General features: G+C 46.2%; 1 protein-coding gene across 1 annotated transcript in view; it reads right to left on the reverse strand.

Moving 5' to 3' along the window:
• The window catches only part of NF1 (neurofibromin 1), a 585,707-nt gene that overhangs the window by 460,686 nt on the left and 106,856 nt on the right, over positions 1-18,165 (reverse strand). The window contains exons 7-9 of the mRNA XM_082247714.1: positions 11,740-11,815; positions 7,664-7,821; positions 3,420-3,593 (exon numbers count right to left, since the gene is read on the reverse strand). Of these exons, the coding sequence (XP_082103840.1) occupies positions 3,420-3,593; positions 7,664-7,821; positions 11,740-11,815 (408 nt within the window). The remainder of the gene's footprint in view (positions 1-3,419; positions 3,594-7,663; positions 7,822-11,739; positions 11,816-18,165) is intronic.

The raw sequence follows: 18,165 nt of genomic DNA on the forward strand, positions 1-18,165 counted from the left end.
GCTCCTCCTTCACTTCCTCCTTCGCGATGATTCCTGGGAGCTGAACGTCATCACTCCCAGGAATCAATGCGACGGCACCGACCCCGCTCGTCACTTCCGGGGCAACGCCGCATTCCCTGCTAAACAGCTTCTGAGCATGCCCAGAAGCTGTGGAGGAATGCGGCGCCGCGCCGGAAGTGACAAGAGGGGCCGGTGCAGGCGCATTCTGGGAGAAGAGGACGCGGAAGACGCGGAAGAGGATCGCGCCGGCTTCAGCTGCCCACAAGAGATGGAAACGCTGTGGAAGAAATTTTATAAGTATTTCTTCTTGCAGGTAAGTGCGAACCGGGACAGATGAGAGGCTAGCCATTGTGGAATGTGCTAGCCCTGACTGTCCCGGGGGTATGTTTATTGAAAAATGCTTTCTGTGCCCGGAACTCCGCTTTAATAAAGCCAATATTGAGGATAATGCACTAGGTCGGTGCGCCCTTCTTTGCGTTTGTTTGCATGAAAAAACTTTGAGCTGAGAAGGAAGTCCCACGTCTATGAGGAGGTTCCTTGCCCTTAGTAGCCTGTGGAAGAAAAGTACTCTTCCCCCTGTGAGAGCTTTTATGATATCATCTAGGGTAGCTCCAAACAGGCGGTCTCCTTGTAAAGGAAGATCAGTCAAGGCCTTTTTCGAAGACTAATCTGCAAATCAGCACTTGAGCTAAAAGACACGTCGAAGGACCACTGCTAAAACAAACAGAGAGGCAAGCCATCAGGGGAGCCAAATCCAAAAAGGCATCACAGATAAACTGCAGCCCCTGGACCAGCTGGTCTGCCAGCTTGGCAAAGGGAAGCTGTTTTCCCTCCAGGTCACAGCGTAAGAGTTTAGCCCACTCGGTTAGAGTTGGCAACACTAGGGCAATGGTGAATACTGGCCTCATTGCCGAACCAGCCAGAGTGTACATATGGGGGGGCCACAGCCTCCGCCTTCCGGTCAGCCGGATCCTTAAAAGGCCGGGGACTCTTCAATCGGAATCATGGTTACCTTGTTTAATCTGGAAACCGGGAGGTTCCACTACCAGATGATGGCACAGTCCACCTCTTAAGAAGGGACTCCTCATAGGGGTAATGCCTAGTAAAGAGCTTGGGGACTCCTAAGGGGACACTTTGGTTGTCTCCACTCTTTAGCGACAATTCTGTCAAAATAGGCAGGGAAAGTAAACACCTTTGCCACCCTGGATGGCTTGTGAGTGTCAAAGGGTACCTGCGCCTCCGTCGCAGGTTCAGCTGCATCCTCCATCTTCAGAGTCTTACACACAGCGCCTTTTTGTGTGTGGTCAAAAACGTGGAGGATTCATCATCCCTATCAGAGGATTCCAGGCGCGTGGTTGCAGACCAAGCTGGGTGACCCACGTCCGCGGCGGTCAAATCAGATTCAGGATCTTATGAGACAGATGAGGCAGGGGAAGGCGGGGGGGGGGGGGTTTCGGGGCTTCCCGGGCGCCAGGAACAAAGCACCAAGTGATCCTCAGCAGAGAGGGAGAGGACTCCACGAGACTTACCACCCACAGAGACAAGCACCTGCAGCCACCTGGATAATCTGCACTACACCTGCAGCGATCAGGAAGCAAACTGAACCAGGAGTCAGCCCTAGGGGATGAGGGGCTCCCACTGCTGAAATCGCTGCCCACAGGACTCCACTATCATGGCCAACGCTATTTACAATTACAAACCACAGCAAAATAGCCGCCAGACTACACAAACATGGCCGCTGTGAATAAAACACACAGGCTACAACAAAATGGCAGCACCGAATGGCACAACAAGGCATACAAGGACCCAGGCCTCAAGAACAGATCCAGGCAGGACAGGGGGCCCTGGCAGGAGCCCCCACCAGGTACTGTTGACAGCCCTAAGAACTACTGCTGTTCAGCTTGTGGTAATGTTTGGTATCGATTTACTTGGTGTAACATTATATTTTACATTTTACCAAACAACTGGGTATTCTATTGTGTTTTTGTGCATTAAAATGAATAAATAATTTTTCAAAATAATTTGAGTTTGATAAACTCCTGTGCAAATACCACATGACATAAAAATATGCACCATCCACCATCATATTCTCTAGGGCCTCTGCTTGAAAAAAATATATAATGTTTAGGGGTTCTAAGTAGTTTTGAAGGAAAAAAAAAAAAATACACGTAGGAAAGGAATGTCAGAATTGGGAAAGAACATTACTTTTATCAGGTTAAGGGTAAAGTTCCACTTTAAAGTGGAAACAAAAGCTTAACTATAGCAACTCTTAAAAAAAATGTTCCCTTTCCCCCTCCTACCACCTATCCTGCCTACACTGTATAAAAAGATCTGTGTACTTACCCACCCATTTTTAAATCTGCTTCAGTCTGGTCAATTGATTCTGCAACTCCAGCTCCTCTTTGTAAGGGAGTGTTACCTCCTGTCACATGTAGCAGCAGCTCACTGACAGGGGAGAGCTGGAGCTGCAGGATCTGGTGCCAGGAATAGATTAAAAATAGGTAAGTAAGTACTGGTGGCATAGGTAGATGGAGGGTGGAGGGAATATTTTTAAGAATAGTTAGGTTTTTCTTACACTTTAAATAAAATTGTGGATAACAAGTATAAACAGTGTATAAGTCCTAAAAACCGCAGGAAAACAATCAAAATCAGAAATACTCAACTACATATTTCCATGTAACACTGCATACCATATTGTCAAGTGTGCAGCCACATATTCAAACATGTTTTCCATGGTCATAAAAGATTCAACCACACAAATATTTGGCAGGTAAAATTTGCACACCAACTCCCCTCCAGGGCCATTACTACTGTGCCCTGCTTTAAACTATACCATAGCCAAGGTGTGGCACCACATTTCCACCATAATGAAATAGGACACAGGTGAAAGAATATGAAAAAAGAATAGCCCTAGACTAAGCCTATTGTCAGAATGCCAAAGATGATTCAGAGTAGCTGATAAAGAATGCAAAGGCTAAAGTGGGGTACACACAAAGAAAATCGGGCAACCATATGATTTTTCTGGTTTCACAGCAAATCAAAGCCAATTAGCGAACATTTGTACGAAAATTCTCATACGACAAAGGCTTTTTTTTTTGTTTATGGTTTCTGATCATGCGCAGTCTCCTCTTTTCTGATTTCTCTTGTACGAAAATGGTACACATTAAAACGAAAAGTGTTCGTTCTGTTCCCATACAAGAAACATTTTTGAGTTTGTCCCTTCAAGAATTTTCACACGAAAAGTCAGAATCCGCTGTCAAAAGTTGTGTACACACTATATGGAAATCGTACGAAAATTATTTGGGCGAAAATTTGCGCTCAAATTTCTTGTACGAGCTTTTATACGGAGATAATTTGAAGATTATTACAAAAAATAGCAGAAGCTAAAAAAAAAAGCACCAATATATGGCTGTACTCACCTTTAGGTCAATGACTAATGACTGAACCAGATGAAATATGACAGAATTATCTTCCCAGTTGACATATGTGGACGCTTTACACAACTTAACACAAGCAATTGCAGCACTCTCCATAAGTGGTTTCCCTACTCCATGGCCAGTTAGGGCTTTCCTGAGGCTTTCAAGAAACAATTTCTAAAACAAATAAGATTTGTATGATAAAAGATGAATGGTACACAAGTATGTGGTTCTTACAAAATTACAATATTCTTGATGCACGATTTTTGTTTTTGCCGAACAATAAAACAGGACAATGACCTTAGCCTCACCGAACTAAACGTATAGATCTATTTCTACTATCCACTAAATCTTTATTAAAAGGCAATGGTCTAGCTTGGCCACGCCTGCCCACCTGGGCACAGAGTGTTCCCTTTATGGGGTGCCTATGGGTTGGCTACGCCGGTTGCAGAGTCCTGGCCACAGCCCCCCTGGTTACCTCTTATCCACCTACTCCTAAGTTTGACCCATGGTTATTGTAGCCATTATTTTGTTAGCGCATCTGGCTTGTACTTATCTTGTCACTCTGTTTACCAATTGTTGTTACCTGTTTACTTTGTTCTCCAATAAAATGTTTGAACCAAAAAAAAATAAATCCTTTAATAGCTAAAAAAAAAAAAAAAAAAAAAAAAGGCAACGGTCTATACAAACACAAATGTATCCGAGAATCATATCAAAACTAAAGGTGTACAGAAGATTTCAAGTATATCAGGCATTACAACATATGGCGTGTTTTTAACCACTTCCCTAACGTAGTAGGTCATATGACATCCTGGGTTTTAAGTGGGGATATCTGAATAATGCCAGCTGCAGGCCTCATTCAGATATCAATGTTTTTCAGGCGATTTCCATCACCATAAGAACCACCATAGCGGCTGTTCAGCTTGATTGTTCCTACAGGCGATGGGAGGGGACACCCCCCGGAGACACCTTCCCCCCCTCCCCCCCTCTGGCTGCCCTCCGGTGCTTCTACCGGCTCGCCCCTGCAAGCCAAAGGAGGAATCGTCCGCCGGAAGTACACCAGACACTGCCGAGGACCAGATGGTCCCCGGCAGCCTCTAGGACTCTCGGAGGCCCAGGCGCGATGTAATGACGTCACGCCTGGCAGTTGTCAATACTGCTGTGATCGGTTTTTTTTTTTTTTTTTTTTTTTTTTTTTTTTTTATTATTATTATTATTATTATTTCAGGCTTTCCAGCCTGTAGGAGATCTGAGGTCTTATTGAATAAAAGTGATCAAAAAAAATAAAAAATTAAAAAGGGAAAAAAAGTTTAAAAACAAAAAGAAAAAAAAAAACAAAACATGAATTTAAAGTGCCTCTGTCCCCGCATGCTCGCTGGCAGAAGCGAACGCATGCGTACGTCACGGCCACATATGTAAACGGCATTCAATCCATACATGTGAGGCATCGCCACAAACGTTTGAGGGAGAGCAGCCATTCTAGCGCAAGACCTCCACTTTAACTCTAAACTGGTAACCTGCAAAAAATTCTAAAGCTTTGCCCATAGGGATTTTTTTTTTAAATACCGAAGTTTGGTGTCATTTCTTGTGTGTGCGCAATTTTAACCACTTGCCGACTGCCTAACGCCGATCTACGTCGGCAGTCAGCCCCTCACAGGCAAAGTGACGTAGGGCTACGTCACTAGCTTGTGAGGGTCTAGGGAGCGAGCGCGCGCCCCCGGAGGCGTGGTCACGGAATCCCCCCCCCCCCCGCCGCGCGTGTCACTCTGCGATCGGCGGGGGAGAGGGAGAAAGTCAGGCGGCTTGTGTAAACAAGCTGCCTGTCATTCTGCCCTGTGTATGAAGGATGATCATACGGTTCTACTATGTAGAACCGTTGATCACTCTTCATACATCTGAAGCCACAGCCAATCACAGTAGAAAGCACGCCCCTAGGGACACACATAGCCCCTCCCTTTCAAAAAAAGTTAACCCCTTCACTGCCAGTGTATTTTTACAGTAATAGTGCATATGTATAGCACTGATTACTGTAGAAATGTCACTGGTAACCCCAAAAGTGTCAAAAATGTCAGTCAAGGGTCCGATCTGTCCGCCGCAATGTCGCAGTACCGCAAAAAAAAAAATCGCAGATCGCCGCCATTACGCGTTAAAAAAAAAAAAACACCAAAAATGACAAAAATCTTTCCCTTTGTTAGTAAACGCGATAACTTTTGCGCAAACCAATCAAAATACACTTTTTGCGATTTTTTTTTACCAAAGATAGGTAGCATAAAACAAATTGGCCGAAAATGTTAAAAAATTTTGATTTTTACATTTTTTTGGGGGGGAATTTCATATAAAAAAATGTGAAAAATATTGCTATTTTTGCAAAATTTACGCTCTTTTTTTGTTTATAGCGCATGATCAAAAAAATCGCACAGGTGATCAAATACCACCAAAAGAAAGCTCTGTTTGTGGGGGAAAAAAGGACGCCGTTTAGATACAGCGTCGCACGACCGCGCAATTGTCCGTTAAAAATCACACAGTGCCGAATCGCAAAATACCCCCTGGTCAGGAAGGGGGTAAAATCTTCCGGGGCTTAAGTGGTTAAAGTGTGACATGTTGGGCATCTATTTACTCGGCGTAACATCATCTTTCACATTATACAAAAAAATTGGGCTAACTTCAGTGGGCTAACTTCAGTGTTTTTTTTTTTTTTTTTTTAATTACTAAAACTTTTTTTCCAAAAAAAAAAGAAAAAGAAAACGCGTTTGAAAAATTACTGCGCAAATACCGAGTGGCATAAAAAGTTGCAATGAATGTCATTTTACTCCCAAGGGTCTCTGCTAAAAAATAAAAAATAATGTTTGGGGGGTTCCGAGTAATTTTCTAGCAAAAAAATTGATGATTTTTACATGTAGGAGTGGAGTGCCAGAAATGGCCCGGTATGTAAGTGGTTGAAAAAAAGCCAAGTTATCTAAGCACACGCTAGACCGTTCATCCCCACCCACACAGGAAGACAGTACAATAATGTACAGTGCGTTCTCTGATCTCCCTTAACTAGAATGAACACGAAAGGCATGCATTACATCACTTCTGCAAGAGCTGACCAGTGTATTTTGGGTCTGATAAGTGTGATCTGTAAACTAAATTGAAAATTCTGTATAACTGTATTCCATTTTGTAAACATTTGCCCATGTATTGGCACACTGCGCTCATTGAGCACATGGCACTAAAATGTTTTAATTACGTATTTGCATTCTTTTGAGTCCTAATAAGAAATTAGCCTATCTATGTAGCGCCCCTTGGTAACTTAAAATTACAGTTGTAATATGAATGGGATATCTACTTCTGTGTATAAAAAAATTGGGATTTTTGATTTTAATTTCTCTGATCTTCATTGACGGGCACAGCTTTAGATCTTCATAACCGTTGGGTTATACTGCCTCCAACAGGAGCAGGAAACTAGGCAGAAAAGTGGATTTTTGACTTACCGTAAAATCCTTTTCTCTTAAGTTCATTGACGGACGCAGTTTTACCTGGTTCACTGGATCGGGCAACTGCAGCTGTGCAGTGCACGTTCAACTGACTACGCCACGACCGTGGCTTATGTCATTCACCAAGGGGGCAGATGCCAACACATGCACTTTATAAAACTTTGTGAAAGAGTGCACCGACGACCAAGTGGCCGCCTTGCAAACCTGGTCACTGACGCCCAAGAAAAGAAAGACCAGGAGGCACTAAGCGCCCGAGTAAAGGAAAGAAGGAATCTGACCCTTGACAGAATAGGCCTGAATCACTGTCTGTCTGATCCATCTGGAATTGATCGCAGAGGAAGCGGACAACCCTTTACGAGGCCCATCCATGAGCATAAAGAGTCTGACTTCCTTAAAGACTCCGTAGCTACCAGGTATAACCCTAGTTTCCCTGACCACATCCAAGGAATGCAAAGCAATTTCCTTTGGCTGTTTAGGCCTGGGACACAGGGAGGCATAGCCAGACTTTTTCTGCCTAATGTCCTACTCCTGTAGGGGGCAATATAACCCCACGGTTATGAAGATCTGAAGCATAGTCCGTTAATGAGCGAAAGAGAAACTTAAATTGTGCAGAATAAACTGAACAGGGATTTGGAAAGATGCTAAGTATATCCTTTTGTGTCTGTTCCCCAATGCAGTAATTATTTGGAACCACTTATCAATAGGATAGGAGTTGCCTATCTATAAGGAATGAACATAAAAAAAAGCATAATATTCTCCAGTCTTGCTCACCTTGTTCATTTTGCTTTCTTCCACCGATTCCTTAGAAATGTCTTGGATAATTTCTGGGCACAGAACTAGTAAAATTATTTGCAGGGGCCAAACGGCTACTTTTCTCTTGTTGCTTTCAGCAAAACTGTCCACAAGGTCAAACAATTTCTCTGCACAATCTGCAAAAAAACCAAACATGATGCTGAAAGAAAAAAGTTTTTTGTAGACTGACCTTTTGATGACGAGCATACGCACATATGCAGCCTTACTGAAGTGGGCCATCTTCCGTGGCTCCAGGTCCCACGCTAACGATTAGGAGCCAAAAGGACTGCCTCTCAATCACAATTCCTTTCATAGCCTGTGATTGGCTATCACATTGATCAATAGCTATTCAATAACTATTCAACCACTTGAATAAATGAAAGATACTTTGCATGTTTTTCTCCCTGCTATAATGTAAAAAAAAAAGTACCTTTTTCCTAATCGATCTACAGCTATTACATGACCCAGCTCTCTCCCAACCTGTATGCAGGAAAACATAAGCAGAAGGCGCTTCTAGTCCTCTGCCACTGGTCACGTGTTGATTAAAAAAAAAAAAAAAACAGCTTTTGGGGTACAGAGTAAAAATTATCCAAGTGTTTTACATCTTTAATACAAATTTATATTTGAATTCAAATATACATTTATTTTGGCAATAACATGGTGTGCGCAGATTTCTGCAAGACACATGCTGTGTCACGCCCATGCAGCCTGTGTCTTAGAAGGGGGAGGTGAAGCCTCCATTAATCTACATGTAATATCCCACTCCCATTGGGTTTAACTGTTTAGTGGGCATGGAGGAGATAGTGGACTCTACTGTTTATACGCCCACATATGTGACCAACATAAAAACTGTTTTGTTGTGGGTCACTTTGAGCAGCTTGACTGAATTTCTGATCAAAAACTTGTTTAAGTTACCAATTTGTCAAAAACTCATAAAATGGGAAATTCTTGCAATGAACGTGCAACACAGGTAACATCGACAAAGAGTAGGATAGGATTGTTGCACTCTTTTCTTGAAATCCGAACAAAAAAGAAAAAAAATGTAGGCAAGCCCAGGATGACCCTCCATGTCCCAGTTTTGACGCAAAGCAGTACAGAAATGACCAACACAGAGCTGGGGGACCTGTGCCCCTCAACGGACAATACAATGTGTAACACACGACGGTGCATGCAACAGGACGAAAAAAAGGCACATCGACGGCATGTCTGTGTATATTTAAAGTGCCGCAGCACTGTCAGCGAAAAGGGCAGGCTCCAGGGGAAAAGGGACAAGCAAGCACTCACAAGTCATGGTATGGACTTAGTGTGAACTAGGTCACCCCCAACTGCAACCCCTGTTGGGCATCCAGGACTGACTTTAACCACCTATGGGAATACCCATGAAAGGGTAATTCAGGAACAGGGCTTTGCTGCCAGCAGACCACAACCCTGGACCTGTACAGCACCCCACAATTAACTCTATGCACCACATGTCAAGGTGTGCACCCACATAGGATCCAGTATTCTACAGGTCAACTCCACATCTTCATCCAGACATGGTCCACCAAGGATCAGCCAAACAGACAACCAATCCAGAATATTGCTGAAGGAGAGCCACAATGGTTGAGGAGCTAGGAATCTTGACAGAAGATTCTTGAGCCTAGGTTCACGTGTGATGCAGGAAACGCAGCAAATCCTGAGCGTTTTCTGCACTGCAAATCGCACTCCGTTCATGCGTTCTGCTGCGGGTGTCAATTTTTAACACCCGGAAACAGCTCGCAAAATGCAGCGTTATTTCCAGAATCGGATCATATGAATGTGATCCAATTCAGGTGTGGCAAAAAAAAAAAAAAAAGGGGTCCTGCAAAATTTTGGTGTGGATGCAGTGCAATTTGAGCCATACAAAATTAATGGCTCAAACTGCACCGCACAGACATGGCATGTGATTTGTACAGGAATGCGGTGTAAACCCAGGTTCAATTAAAAGACCACCACATGTAATAACTAAGCTTTTTTGAGAAAGAGAAGGCATCCATCACCTTAAGAAACTTAGCAAAAAACTGAGGCTTACTGGCAGTGGCTATATACGCGATTTTGCTGTTTTTTTTTTTTTTCCCCTGTGTCCAAACACGTGAAGTTGGCAGCAAATAAATCATGATTAAAGTGGTAGTAAACAATTACACCACTTGTACCTTCAGGTAAGCCTATAAGGCGGCTTACCCGTAGGTACTGTGAATATCTCCTAAACTTGCACAGTGCATGCAGCCGATGACATCACCAGTGCATGCACCCTGAAGGTCTGGCTTAAAGTGTCAGCCCTTCAGAAGCCTATTACATTAATAGGGGCTCCTGCACGCATGCGCGGGAGTGACATTGCGCCCTGGCCACTCGTTTAGCCGGAGGCTGAGAACCCAGAAGGAAGACCGGGGGAAGACGTCAGCCCGCTCAGTGGTGACATTGTGATGCTGGAGGGCTTTGTTCTAAGGCAAGTCTCATGTGCTAGTATGTGATGCATACTAACACAGTATGACATTGCCTTGCAGGGCTTTATTTTTTTTGTAACCACTTGTAGTTTACCACTTGTAGACTAAAGTCATTTTTAGATCTGGTTTCCTCTACTATACTGGTAATGGATGGTTTAGGTACAAAGAATAGTACATGATCTTTCTTCCTGGGTGCACTCTAGACCTCATTCTCATTTCAGAAGGAGAGAAGGGCGTGAAATCTTTCTCTGGATTAATAAATAATGGATAGAGTATGTTGCAGTGGATTTGAATTTAGACAATGAGGCTAGAAAGCTGTTGAGGATTTAAATAGGCATGTCTAGGGTTAAAAATGGTGATAAAATGCCTAAACTGCATGGCTTGCCAAAGCTTGAGGGCCGGTTCACAGTATAGCGAGTGCGGCGATCGCATGTAATTCGGAGCGCACTGCTCCGTCATTACATGCGATCGGATGTGCGGATGCAAATTCCGCCATACACTTTGTATGGCTAAATTTGCACTGCACCCGCACAAAAGACGCACAGGACCCTTTTTTCCAGCCGCATCAGGATCAGATCGCGCAGTGGTTCACACTTGTGCGATCCGATCCTGTGCGAACTGTCAGATCGCACTGCGATATGCGATCAAACTGGGGGTGTCGCTAACATTTAATTGACACCCCCTGCGTATCGCATATGGCAGTCGCAGCCTTCCCGCATCGCACAAGTGTGAACCGGGACTTAATGGGAGATCTTCCACAGCTTTAATTTTTATTTTTGTAAACCAACAAGTAATACTTTTTTTATGGAGTTTGCTCAATAGAAACACATTTGGCAGCATACAATGTACAGTGGTAGCATTGACAGATTGTTCAGAATAATATTCCAAGCAGACAAAACTCATAGGTGAGATTAAAGGGGAAAAAATATGTTAAATAGTTAGTGCCTTAACAAGGATTTTTCTTGTCCATGGAGTCAAGTCATTTAGCATCAGCTTATACTGCACCTACAGGAATATAGGACACCAGCAATAAATTAAACTTACCCTTTAAAGAAGTTGTAAAGTCTGAAGGTTTTCTATCTTAATGCATCCTATGCATTAAGATAAAAAAACCTTCTGTGTGTAGCAGCCGCCCCAGCACCCCCTAATACTTACCTGAACCCCATCTCTTTCCAGCAATGTCCACAAGTCCCTCAACCATCCAGGACTCTCTCCTGATTGACTGAGACACAGCCGCAGCGACACTGGCTCCCGCGGTTTGTGTCAAAGTCAGTAAGCCAATAATGAGAGAGGGGGCGGGGACTAACTGCAGCTCTGTGTCTGAATGTACACACGGAACTGCAGCTAGGCTCGGGTACCCCCATAGCAAGCTGCTTACTGTGGGGGCACTCGTCAGGAGGGAGGGGCTAGGAGCAGCAACAAGGGACCCAAGAAGAGGAGGCCCTGGGCAGCTCTGTGCAAAACCACTGCACAGAGCAGATAAGTATAACAGGTTTGTTATTTTTACAAATCTTTACAATCACTAAGAACTGGGTTTTTACAGTTCAGCATCTTTCTTTGCATTACACTAGTTTCTCAGTAGAAAAAACTTACCAGCCATATCAGTCTGAGGCCTCTGGTATAACTTCGTAAACTCATCAGGATAATTTTCAACCCAATTCCAAAATGCCTGCAAAATAAAAATTACAAATATAAAAAACTAAGCATACACTTGGAAAGATGGGAAAAAAAGCAAAGCTTGAAAAAAAAAAAAAAAAAAAAAAAAAAAACAGAATTTTTGTAAAATCTTACCGTAAAATTCCTTTCTCTGAGTCATCTGACAGTCGCCGCCCACTCATAGTCTTCACTTATGGGTATTGACCTCTTATCCATAGGAGCAAGCTAGGCATAAGACTTGTTAAAACACAATTTGCATAGACACACCTATAGGGGGCTGTCCCTCTGGTCCAATACCCCCCTGCTATCAGCATTCCCAACTCAGTTTGGTAGCAAGCAGTAAATAGTCCAAGAACCCCACAAAAGAGGGGCGGGGGCGGCGACTGTCAGAGGACTCAAAGAAAGGAATTTTTACGGTAAGATTTTACAAAAATTCAGTTCTCTTACGTCCTCCGACAGTCACCGCCCACTCATACAGTCTTCACTTATGGAATGTCCCAAAGCAGTGTAGACATAAGGGGTGGGAAGCGCAACCGTCACAAAGGCAACGCAGCACCCAGGTCAGAGAAAGGAACCTTATCTGAATCAGAAAGGTAAAAACGCTAGGTAACAGAAAAGCTCAACAGGAGCAAACAAACCCAGAAAAGCAAATCAACAAAGGGGAAACAACCCCAACAGACGGGGACAGGCTAACGCCATGTCCCCCTCAAGGCACTGCCGCGCACAGAACTTTGCGGCCAAAGGAGGAATCTGTCGATGCTAAAACATCAAGTTTGTAAAATTTGGAAAAAATGTGCACGGACGACCAAGTCGCTGCCTTGCACACCTGGGCCACCGAAGCTTGATGTCGGAAGGCCCATGACGCACTCGCCGCTCTGGCTGATCCATTTCGAAATGGTTGCCGCAGACGCAGCCATACCCTTCCGAGGGCCCTCGGGAAGGACAAAGAGAATCAGACTTTCTGAAGGATTCAGTAGACGACAGGTACACGACTTTCTGAAGGATTCAGTAGTTGACAGGTACACCCTGATCGCCCGGACTACATCCAAGGAATGCAAGGCAAACTCCTTAGGATTCGCACACAGCGAAGGCAAAACAATGTCCTCGTTAAGATGAAAATCAGATACCACCTTAGGAAGGAAAGATTGGTGAGGTCGCAAGACCACCTTATTCCTATGAACAACCAGGTAAGGGGAGCGGCAACACAGGGCCGCCAACTCGGACACTCTGTGGACAGATGTGATTGCCACCAGAAAGGCAACCTTCCAAGACAGCACAGGCAGAGGAATCTCCCCGATGTTCTCAAATGGAGGACCCTTGCAAAACGGACAGGACCAAATTCAGGCCCCAAGGAGGTAAAGGCGCTCTCCTAGGGGCAGCCAGATGACGCACCCCTTAAATAAAGATGCGTATCAAAGAGTTTGACGCCAAAGGGCGCTGGAAAAGGATTGCCAGCGCAGACAACTGACCCTTAATAGTGGTCAGCGCAAGACACTGGTCCACACCAGATTGCAGGAAGGCCAACACCCTCGCCACTGAAAAGGAGCGAGGATGGAAACCCTGCGATTCACACCAGGCAAAATAAGCCTTCCAAGTACGGTAATAGAGCTTACCGGACGAGGCCTTCCTAGCCTTGAGTAGGGTAGGAATGACCACAGACGAGAGACCCAAATCTCTCAGGACCTGACTTTCAACAGCCACGCCGTTAAAGTCAGCGACTGTAAAGCAGGATGGAAGATCGGCCCCTGAGACAGCAGATCGTCTCGTAACGGGAGCCGCCAGGGAGGCTCGACGACCAGTTGCATGATGTCCGCGTACCTAGACCGGCGCGGCCAGTGCGGAGCCCCCAGAATCACCAACTTCGGTTCCGAGACCAACCTTCGAAGGAACCTGGACAACAACTGAATCGGAGGGAAGGCATAAATCAGTAGATACCGATTCCAAGGCACCACCAGCGCATCCGAGGCGCCTGCCAGAGGATCGCGCGTTCTTGCCACGAACCTTCCCACCTTGTTGTTTAGCCGAGATGCGAACAGATCCACATCTGGGGATTCCCAACGCACACACAACATCTGAAACACCTCCGGGTGTAAGGACCATTCCCCCTGGTCCAGGGTCTGGTGGCTCAGGTAATCGGCCTGCCAGTTCTCCACACCTGGAATGTGAACTGCCTAAATCGCCGGGACCTGCGTCTCGGCCCAAGACAGAATTTTGGTCACTTCCTGGGCCGCCCGGGCACTCCTGGTGCCCCCTTGGTGATTGATGTAAGCCACCGCAGTTGCGTTGTCAATCCGCACACGCACAGGGCGGCCCCCGAAGATGATCCGACCAAAGGAGCAAGCATAGTCTGATCGCTCGCAGTTCCAAGATATTTATCGGCAGGGAGGACTCCTCCTCTGACCAAACACCCTGGGCAGACAGAATGCCTAGAACGCAACCCCAGCCCGACAGGCTGGAGTCCTTGGTGATCACCGTCCACAACAGCCGGAAGGATTTCCCCTCCGTCAGAGCCGGAGACTGAAGTCACCACAGAAGATCCTCTCTGGCTAGGTGACTCAAAGATATCCTCTTTCCAATGACTGAGGATGCCTATCCCACTTGGCCAGGATCTCCGCTTGGAGAGATAATGTGTGGAACTGTGCAAACGGTATCGCCACGAAGGCTGACACCATCAATCCCAGGGACCGCATGCAGGTTCTGAGTGATGAGGATTCGTTGTCCCTGAGGGACCTGACCTCTTTCTGTAGAGTCCGGAGCTTGTCCTCCAGCAGAAAAACTTTGGCATGAGCGGAGTCCAGGACCATCCCCAAGTAAGGGAGACGAACAGAAGGGGACAATGTCGACTTCTGGAAGTTGATGGTCCACCCGAACTCCTGGAGCGTCTGAACCGTGGTCGACAGATCGCGCAACAGAATTGGACTGGAACTCGATCTTAATAGGAGATCATCCAGATAACCCAGGATCGCAATCCCCTGCGCCCGCAACAGGGCCAGGACAGGAGCCAACACTTTGGTAAACACCCTTGGAGCTGAAGCGAGACCGAAGGGTAACGCCACAAACTGATAGTGCTCCTCCGCGATTGCTAACCGGAGATACCTCTGATGACCCTCGAATATGGGGATGTGTAGATACGCATCCTTGAGGTCGATCGAAGCCAGGAAATATCCTGGGCTCAGAGAGGCTATTACTGAACGAAGAAATTCCATACGGAATCTTTAAACTCGCACGAAACGGTTCAGAGATTTCAAGTCCAGAATCGGACGCACCTTGCCCTCCTTTCTGGGCACTGTGAACAGATTTGAATAAAAACCCCGAAATCTGTCCCGATGAGGCACCGGGACAATCACCCCCTGGGTGGTGAGATCCTGAACCGCTCGTTGGAGATCCTGTAAATGATCTGGGGTCAAATGAAGATTTGAGGGAAAGAACCTGTCCGCTGGACGTGATAGGAATTCGATCTTGTACCCCAATCAAATGATTTCCTTAACCCACCTGTCCTGAATCCGGGACATCCAAGGTTTGGGAAAACCGTGCAGACGTCCCCCCATCCCTGAAACGGGTGAGGGCGCCCCTTCAGGTCGAGGCGGACTGGGTCGCCGTGCCAGTGTGGGCAGCTTTTGGCTTGCTCGCCCAAGGCTTCTTCTGGCCACCAGCGCCTTTGAAGGATTTGCCCTTGTCCTGTGCCTTGAAGGCATGAAAGGACCCCTGATTTAGTTTAAAGGAAGGGCCCCGATTACCGTAGAAAAACTTACCCTTGGGTGCTTGAGGCAGCAGAGTGCTTTTGCCCCCGGTGACCCCCTTAACCAACTCGTCAAGGGAGTCCCCAAAAAGGCGATTCCCTACATAAGGGATGTCAGACACCGTCTTCCTGGAAGTCTGGTCAGCCGACAAGCTCTCCAGCCACACCATACGACGATCACTGCGACAGCAGATAGTCGTGAGACTAAAGGGGCCTCATCTAAGGCCGTGTCACACAGGTATAAAACAGCCTGAATAATTTGGTCCACCATCTCCAAAGTAGTAGGAGGAGCGGAATCAGCCACAAGGGTGCGTCTGAGCACCTTGGCCCACTCTACCACAGCCTGAGAGAAAACAGAGGCGAAAAATAAGTTTCATCAAAGAACCCGCCACCATATAGGAGTGATGAGTAAGAAACTCCACCCGCCTATCTGTAGGGTCCCTAAACATTGGGGAATCCACCGCGGGCATTAGAGTGGCTTTGTTCAACCTGGACACCGTGTGATCCAACATAGGGGCCACAGTCCAGCGCAAATCCGTAGGACACACAAAGGGATAACGGTACTGAAACCGCTTTGGCACCACAAAATTGCGCTTTAAATTGCGCCACTGTTCGTTCACTGTTTCGTGAAACTCATCGGGACAAGGGAACACTTGTGCCGTTTTCTGGGTTCTGCGGGTCCCAAAAGAACCCTCTTAGAAGCCCGCTCAGACATCAACAGGTCCACTTTGGACGCTAAAGTCGCAAGTGCCGCAGTAAGGGAGCCTGTCGGGGAGGATTCAGGTGTACCTGAACCCTCCACCAGAGCTGGGGGGAAATTGCTGTCCTGGGACTCCATGAAAATTTTTTGACGCTGGCCCTTTAAGTCCGCGACAGCGGCGAATCCCACCGCAATGCACCGCAATGAGGACTAGCCTGAGACACCACCCAGTGAGTGAAATGACTGACATGACTGACAGCAAAGGTAAATATCCCCTGAAAAACAGCAGGTAAAGACCCCCAGAAGTGTAGCTGTACAATTACCACGCTTGCAGCACGATCCGACTGTCTGAAGAAAGGAAATGATGTTACACCGCTAGAGGCCAAAATAGGGCTTGAGCCAAGGAAAAACGTTTGCCAATGTAAAGTAATGGGGAGGCTCCGGGAAAATGGCCACCGAGCACATGTATAACTACATTGCCACACACAAGATGGCGCCCGAAGGGCGCGAACACACTACAGGGAAAACGGATGCTGAATGCCCATAGTGAAGCCAGAGCAGGCTGCCCACACCCAAAATGGCGACCCGCGATTTTGTACCCCAGCGGCCCCCACAAGCATGCCTGCACCCCCAAAGGTACACCAAACAGTACCGAGGGGTTCAGGGACCCCCACAGTGCGGCCTGGCCGCAACAGCGCTCCATAGGGACCGAGAGGAACAGCGGGACCCGGACACACAGACATGAGGGGGATAACAGACTCCACGCAGACTGCCATCCCCTAAACAGAGGCCCCACAAACACCCCCGCATTTTGTGGATTATGGGTGCCTCAAACCCAAATAGTAGGGACTTTATGGGCAAGAGTAATTAAAGAGTAGGTAGAAGTAAATAAAGTAAAAAGGATTATTCAAAGAAAACAGCAAAGATACAAAAAATGGGATAATCCATAGTATAACTTATTAGTGTTACACACTAATAAGTTATGATATGGGTTATCCCATTATTTGTATCTTTGCTATTTTCTTTGAATAAATCTGTTTTACTTTATTTACTTCTACCTACTTTTTAATTACTCTTGCCCATAAAGTCCCTACCATTTGGGTTTGAGGCACCCATAATCCACAAAATACTAGAATTCACGGGACGGTGGCAAAAAATGACTTAAGGGCCCCATTTGGGATCAAAAACCCCCCCTCCACCACAAACACCCCCAGACATACAATGTCACAGGTAGAGGTGGTAGCATGGTACTTACCGATCCAGCGAAGGCGTAGGCGCCTCTCTGCAATGGAAAGCCTCCCACCCCTGGCAGGGGGGGTTCCGTCAGCCAAACAGGACTCTTGCAACACGCGGCGTACCGCAGTTGAGACATCCTTGCGAAGTGGCCACTTCACGGGCTTTGTCCCTGAGGACAGGGACAGGTCGTTTGCGAGGCCAGGGCGTACGCATAGGCTGCTAAATGCTCGATGGCGGGCTGGGATTCCGCAAGGCTCTATTACAACCAGTCCGCTAAAAGCTGTAGTCTTCCGAGTCCGACTAACTAAGCGCAGGATCAAATAAAAAGCTATCAGTGTAAAGAAAAAAACACTTAGCAGGAAATAAAATTAAGAAAAGGCTGAGACTGTAGCCCCAGCCAAGGGAAGCCCATCTTACTCCTAACTAGGCAAAAGACAAAGTTGGGAATGCTGATAGCAGGGGGGTATTGGACCAGAGGGACAGCCCCCTACAGGTGTGTCTATGCAAATTGTTTGTGTTTTAACAAGTCTTATGCCTAGCTTGCTCCTATGGATAAGAGGTCAATACCCATTTAAGTGAAGACTGTATGAGTGGGCGGCGACTGTCAGAGGACGCAAGAGAAAAAATGTAGTTCATTAGTTGGTATTGATAAAAAGTAAATCAAACTGAAATGATCAATCAACAGCAT

The sequence above is a fragment of the Pelophylax lessonae genome (genome assembly GCF_965119305.1).
Source record: "Pelophylax lessonae genome assembly, chromosome: 2".
NCBI classification, from domain to species: Eukaryota; Metazoa; Chordata; class Amphibia; order Anura; family Ranidae; genus Pelophylax; species Pelophylax lessonae.